The following is a 7,009-nucleotide window of genomic DNA, read 5'->3' as shown; positions in this document are numbered from 1 at the left end:
CCCAGGACTCCAACCACTGTGAAAGGATGGGAAAGAGCTACTGGATTCATCACTCCCAGATGGAGACAGCATGAGAATGTCACTTTGGACAAACCATGATGGAGTGATGAAAGATAACCTGGCAGATATAAAAAGGAGACTTGAGCACGAGGGAAGCAGGGGTCCCAAGGATGGTGTATAAAAGCTTATCCAGCTGGTCTCCATGATGACATCCCGAATATCTGCAATTGCAGAATCCTTAGCTTTACTAATGTTGCTCTTGGCCCCTGCATTGTAAACAGCATAATGATCATTTGTACAAAGGAGAATTGGAGTGGTTAAAAGGCCAGTGCTGAGGACTCAATATGGCCCTTATGACAGGAGGATATAGGGTGGGAGGAAGAGTGAAAGATTTGACTCATTTTCCAAAATGAGGGGGGAACGAAAGGGACTTCCCCAATTCCTCTCCACCTTACCCCCCTTGGCCTGCCAGGAAACTCCCTCCCTTTCCTTTGTCATCGGAGCAGTGTGCCAGAAGCCCAATGAGATGATAGGTCCCTTCAAACAGCAAAGGTGTCAGTGGTTGCCCCACCATCAATCAACTATTTTGAATTCCATTGGTCACCTGTGCTGGCGGTCTATAAAGGTAGCCTGTAAGATTAGGTGGGGTCGCTGTCTCACTCACATCTTAGAGACGGCCCTGACCAGCCAGTATGATTCTCGATGCTAGGTGCGGAATAAAACTCTGTTTAACTTCTGCTTTTGTGTCAGGCTTGTTCCTTTGATCATGGACCCTAACATGCACAAGAGATGCAGGCCAAGAAAAGGAGTCCTTTGTACTCTAGAATGCAACCTGGATCTGCCTCCGGTGAGTGCCTCAAAACTAAGAGCAAGAAGACTCAAAGTAGATGAGTCCTAATGGCTCATGCCAATAAAACTAGAAACTCATTCAGGAGAAAGACATCTGAGTATCACTGTTGAAAGTCAGTCCATGCAGGCGAGTTTGCAAAACTCTTTGTCATATCATATATAAGTTTATTTGATTATTTGAAATAGGAAAGAGAAGGGGGGGAAACAAGACGATTGAAAGGGGATAGGAGGAAGGAAATGAGAACAAAAACAGGAGAAGGGTTATCAATGTGTGTGAACTAATACACCTACTATCTGGCAAATGTAAATATAACCCCTCCATTTATTAACCTGACAACTGAAAAAAAAAAAGGAAATCTATTATCTCCAAGTATCGAACAAAGGTCACAAGTGCAGGTGTGGTTTCAGGTGGCAGTGTACAAGTCTTGAAACAAGTGAAAAGGCAACACTGAGTTCAATCCTCAAAACCAGCACAACAAGAAAAAATAGACTTTTTAAATTAAAATATAAAAGGAGTCTCAACACTTTCAGATTCCAGAGAAACCTTCTGAAACTCAGATTTTAGTCCATTGAAAGTAGCAGTGACCATTGTTGAGTGCATGGAGCCACAGGAATAAGCAAACTACATAGCAGGGGAGTTGTAGGCTTTATTGAGGACAGTCATACCTGGGTATTGTTCCCCAGTGGCACAGAGTCTGCCCACAAGGCAATGCTGCTCTTTTGCTCTTTCAAGTAGTGCTGGGGGAAAAGCTCCTACAATCACAGCAGAGAAGTGCATGCTTGCATTTAGCAATGAAATGAGAAAGAAGAAAGGAATGGCAGAGTGGGAGGGTGTGTTTGCTGAAGCTATGCAGGAAGAGGCTAAGTAGAAGAAAGGCAGCCAGTAAGGCCTTGCAGAGAGAAGTGCTTAGAATGAAGAAGCAGTGAGAAGACCTGGGCAGCAGTGCAGGGAGCCAAGCTGGGCCCAGGGCCAGGCCACGGACACATCCTCCCTTTGCATCTGAGAATTGCAGAGTTCTACTTGGTGGACCACTTGGACTTCTCTGAAAGTACAGGTCTTGGGAGGAAGCGGTTGGTCTTCATGTAGGCAGAGATCTTCTTCAGACCCTGTGAGAAGGAGAAAGCCACAGCTCAGAGGCCTGAGCTGCCCACTGGACCAGGCAGCTGCCCCCACAAGGAGTCAAGTGTTGGGGCACAGCCAGTCTGTTCACCACCCCAGCTCTGTGAAGGGAGCTCCTTAGCTTCCTATAAGGAGGGAGAGACTGGACACTGTGCAAGGTGTTTTAGAAATGACAATATAGGCTCAAGAAAAAGAGCTCTTCAGTCCTTCCATTATCACTGATCAGCAGGGAAACAGAGAGGCTGTGTGAGGTCAAGGCCCTGAGCCTGACATCCTGTGCTCCCTGTGTATGCCTCCCCTCCACAGCAGGCCCTATCCCTCCCTGTCCACACAGGCCTGTTCTTCTCTTACCAGGAAGTTACTGCTTATGCAAGTTTGCACACAGAGGAGGGGTCAAGGAGAAGAAAAGAGCTGTGAACCTGCCAGCATAATTTGGAAGCAAGTCTAGCTCTTACCCAATGACTCAGAAAACTCCACATGGAAAAGTACACGGGACTGGGCAGTGGGGAATCATTCCTGTAATCATAGCTACTCAGAAGGCTGAGATCTGAATAGGTTCAAAGCCGCTCCAAGCAGACAAACTACACAGATTCCTATCTCCAATAAACCACAAAAAAGATGTGGAGATATGACTCAAGTGGTGGAGCACCAGTCTTGTGCAGAAAAGTAAAGAGCCAGAGGGCCCGAGTTTCAGTTCCAGTATTGGCACCAAAAATAAACTAAAAAGGTAGGAAGGAAGGAAGGAAGGAAGAAAGGAAGGAAGGAAGGAAGGAAGGAAGGAAGGAAGGAAGGAAGGAAGGAAGGAAGGGAAGGAAGGCAAAGAGACAGGGAGGAAATCTACAAAGAAAGATATGACACAGTTCTGACTGATGCCTAGTGAGCAGAAATACAATATTCTCTACTACTACATAAAAACAATCAAACCACCACTCAAAAAATCTCATCATCAGCCTTAACATAATCATGCCATAGACTCTCAGTCACATTGTGGGCCTTCTTCCCAGGACACAGTGAAGAAAAAATCCTAAAATATTTCACAATATCCAGCTCCATGCTGTTCCAAACACACAGGCCTCATGACCTCAGGCAACTGCGCTGTGCTGTGCTCTCTCCCTATGTTCAAGCCAGCTGTTAAACCATCATCAAGACTGGACCAGACCACAGATGATTAGAACTGACAGAAAAATCATGCTGCTTCAGAGGTAGTGGGAAAGAGAACAGACTTCAGGTAAAAAGAACTGGGAGGGCAATTTTCAAACTTGTAATGAGAGAGCCTTGTGGGGGATCAAGCCATCCACCATGGGCACCCTGTGACAAGCTGTAAGAGGAAGTCCAGCCTGGGGTCCCCAGCATCCAGGTGGCCCCTGTACACCTTACAATCTGATATCTTGGCCAATTCCTCTATTCAGTCCCAGGATTTGGGGACATCTTTGCATGGCCTGCTAAGACTGCTCCTATACTGCTAGAGAGGTCAGCGGTTACCATGAAAGAAAACTCTAACATTCTGTTCCCATTACACAGTCAATACACCTAAGCTATGCAAGAGAAAGCAGAAAACATAAGAGAGATGAAAGATGACTGCCAAACAATAAAAGATAAAATCTTCCAAGAGGGACCCCACATGTGGACTGACTCATTGACTGCTGCCCTTAGACTAAGGCAGAGGCCCAAAGAGAACCCAGTACTGCCCCCAGCACAGCCCCCCTGGAACTGAGACCTGGACTGACTAACTCACCCTCTACAGTCTCAGGTTTCTAATATGTTCAAGGGGACAGATTGCTCTACCCAGCCTGCAGGAAGGCTGTAATGATAGACTTGGCTCAAAAGAAGCAGGTTGCCAAGCAAAGGGCTGCCACAAGGCCAGCACTCACTAAACTCTCATTGTTTCTCACTCAGCTCCAGGACTGAGGAAATATCAGGGCAAGGAGGAAGGGAAGAAGTTCATCCCTGAGGAAGGAGGACTGGGGGTGTCACCTCAAAGCGGGAAATGAAGTCCTTCAGGTTGGGGAACTCATCCAGACACTTGGGTTCAAACATACGATGCATGTCAAGAATATCATAAGCCAGGAAATCCACAAAGGTGATCTGCACAAACATGAGAATGAATGGGCTGGAATTTCATAACCTAGAAGAAAGAACAGTTCTCCTCCCCATGAATAGTCTCCCCTTTACCTTGTCCCCTGCAAACCATGGCCGCTTCCCCAGGAACTGTGAGAAGAGCTTCATCTTCTCAGCAAGGCCTTGCAAGTACTCTGGCTTCATCTTTTCCTGAGACAGAAAACAGCTCTCACCATCTTTGCATCCAAGCCCCACCTCTCAATACAGACACCAACCTCAGCAGGGGCTATGCAGCAGGCCCCAGCTGGCCAGGGTTGTACAGCCATCTCCCTGACTCTGCACCTAGGTCTGCACAGAGCCTCCCAATTCATGCATCACAATTGCATTGTCTAGATTTCCACCTGGTACAGATTCCATCCATTAGAGGTATTGGGAAGTGAGACACATACAACACATGCTGGAATCTATGGCTGTTCAAATGGATTCCTGTGAACTGAAGCCAGTAGTTGCTGAAAACTTCACAGGCTGTTTTCCTAACCTAGTGGGTAACCTAGTGGAACCAATGATTGAAGAAAAAGACACAAAGGTATGCATGGGGGAAGGGCTGTACTGCTACAACAGGAGTGTGCATAGAGATTAAGAGTGCTCCATGTTGAAGGCATAGAGGGGAAGGAACAGAGGTTACTCCAAGACCCTGAGCTGCCTATTAAGAAAAGGTCCTGATTCCTTGGAATGCCAAAGACACAGCTCTGGGGGAAAAGGTTGGGAAGACAAAAGATCAAGGTGCACTGTTCCGCCTTATGTTTCATGGCTTGAGTCTGGGATCAGAATATCCATCTGGTTAATCTAAACTACATTATAGGACTGGTTAGGATGGATTCCCACCTGATTTGATGTGCTGAAATACTGAAGGTCACTGTGGAGGATAGGAAAATTTAGAGGTCAGAACCACTAACAAGTTCCTTTGCTGAATAGAAATTCTGAAGACACAATTGTAAAGGTTTAACAACTCTGCTCAACACTATTGGAGAAGGCACAGGTGGGAAGCTCACAAAGTCTGAGTTGAGGCAGAACATGAAGAACTGTGTGCGGATGTCTATGACTTGGTTCTCCAACATGTCCACCCGGATCTTCTCCTCCTCTGTCTCCCCACCTGCAGCCACACAACACAGAGGCATCCTCACCATCCCCTCTAGCCAAGCTCAGGGAATGGCCACTGCCTGCCCCCCACACACACCAGCAGCCAGCCCCACTCACACAGGTTGTGCTTGCGGGCAATGTAGCGCAGGATGGCGTTGCTCTGGGTGATCCTGTGAGCTCCATCAATCAAGTAGGGCAGCTGGGTGGACAAGCAGGGAAGGTCACAAGAGGCCCAAGGCCCCAGCAGCTCTTCCCTGGTCAGGACAGACATGGTGAGCCCACATAAACACACTGCAGAATGAATGCAAGAGCTGGAGCACAGAGCATCACAGAAGACCACAGAGAGCCAGGAAAGAGAGGAGGGGAGCAGAAGCCCTGATCCTAGAAGCTCTGGGCTGGGCAAGCAGAGGAGGGAAGGAGGGAGGGGGAGGCCACCCTTCCCTAGACCACCCCTTCCCCTGCACCTACATTGGGGAAGTCCAGGCCCAGCTTGAATTTCTCACTCAGCCACTGGCTTCTGTCATAGTCAGGAGCTGTGGTGGACAAGGCCAAGTGAAAACAAACCTCCCTCAGTCCAGCTTTCCTTACCCAGGACCCCTGAGGCAGTGGATCTGAATCTGACCACTCTGTCCCACATTCCAAGGCTACAGGGATGAAGAACATTGTGAGGCTGAGGGATGGGAGAACCAGGTTCACACAAGGTTTAGGCCATTGCTAGGCAACCCCACCCAACTACAGGCAGAGGAAGCCCCAGCCCTCCACTCTCAGCACCATGCAATGGAATATCAAACTGCATGCTATGGGGGCTGTCCCTGGGTACAGGCGGGGGAAGCCTGCAGAGATGAGCAAAAGGAGGCCACAGTATGGTGGCTGGTCACCCCTATGGGCAAGAATTGGTCAGGAGTCTGAGCAGGAAGTGTGCTTACCACCCCCCAGGGTGTATCTCTTCTCCTCATAGCTTGAGTCTGTGTATTCCAGGAGCAGGCGGATGGGGTGAGTCAGCTGAGAGAGATGGCAGGGGAACCAGGTCAGATGAGGAGGGGGCTCCAGGAATGCCTGACCTCAGCTCCCCAGGTGGGCACTCCACACAGCACACCCCACACACCTTCCCCTCACACCGCATTGCAAGCCCTCAGACACATACATACCCAGGTAGCCCCCAATCCTGTGAGCTCTGGAGAGCTGACAATTATGCTAGCAGGATCGTGCCCGCAGGAGGCCACATCACCAACAAAGGGAGCCCTGGAGCCCTCCTGCAAACCCCCTCCCGGCGCCTTCTCCAGGCGAGGCCCACTCACCCCGCGAACATCCCAGTAACCCAGGGTCATGGGCATGCTGCTGGCGTCCTGGACTGCGCAGATGGTCTGCGGATGGGGCTGAACTGTGACTTTATCCACAGTCCTGCGAAAACAGAGAACAAGGCTGACCAGAGGCTCCGCCTTCTCCTCCTCACCCGTCTTCGCCAGCCTCTGCTCTCCTCCCCCAACTCCCCCTCCTTCCCACCCCAACTTTCCCCTGACCTTTTGGTGCAGAAGAGTGGAGCAGGGCGGAGCTTGGAATCCTGGAAGAGGTTAGAAGAAACCCGAGGAGCCTCAGCCTGCGTGATCTAGGAGCCAAGCCGGGACATCTGGGAACTTCAGCCCGTGCTAGGCTCATCTGCTCCCCAGCCCACCAGCGGGGTTCCCACCTGCTGAGCTCCTGGGGTGCAACCAGTGCTCTGGGTACCCAGCACTCTGGACTAGGAAGATTCAATGTTCTGGAGAAGCTCAGGCTGCCAGCATCCAGCTTAAAATGTCTTCCCACCCAGAAGACTTCCTTCAGCCCCTATGATTGAAAGAACGT

At 49.6% G+C, this 7,009-nt stretch overlaps 1 protein-coding gene across 1 annotated transcript; it reads right to left on the bottom strand.

Moving 5' to 3' along the window:
- Positions 1-1,478: 1,478 nt before the first annotated feature.
- On the bottom strand, positions 1,479-6,641 carry LOC150061464 (glutathione S-transferase Mu 1-like). The gene is made up of 8 exons (XM_090334369.1): positions 6,466-6,641; positions 6,094-6,169; positions 5,636-5,700; positions 5,285-5,366; positions 5,080-5,180; positions 4,142-4,237; positions 3,944-4,054; positions 1,479-1,956 (listed from the first exon to the last, which is right to left on the bottom strand). The coding sequence occupies exons 1-8, from the start codon at positions 6,499-6,501 to the stop codon at positions 1,867-1,869; spliced, it is 657 nt and encodes a 218-aa protein (XP_090190495.1). The 5' UTR covers positions 6,502-6,641; the 3' UTR covers positions 1,479-1,866.
- Positions 6,642-7,009: the final 368 nt, after the last annotated feature.

This window comes from Megascapheus bottae, chromosome 6 (assembly GCF_031878675.1).
Source record: "Megascapheus bottae isolate mThoBot1 chromosome 6, mThoBot2.hap1, whole genome shotgun sequence".
Classification (NCBI taxonomy): Eukaryota; Metazoa; Chordata; class Mammalia; order Rodentia; family Geomyidae; genus Megascapheus; species Megascapheus bottae.
This window is presented reverse-complemented; position numbering and strand designations above follow the sequence as displayed.

Bases quoted from the DNA above. Each gene is read 5' to 3' on its own strand.
- LOC150061464 (XM_090334369.1), bottom strand. From the start codon at position 6,501: ATGCCCATGACCCTGGGTTACTGGGATGTTCGCGGG. The intron at 4,238-5,079 runs GTGAGCTTCCCA...TTTCTGTCTCAG, and splicing joins TCTGCCTCAACTCAGACTTT to GAAAAGATGAAGCCAGAGTA. The intron at 1,957-3,943 runs GTGACACCCCCA...TCCTTCTCACAG, and splicing joins ACTTCATTTCCCGCTTTGAG to GGTCTGAAGAAGATCTCTGC.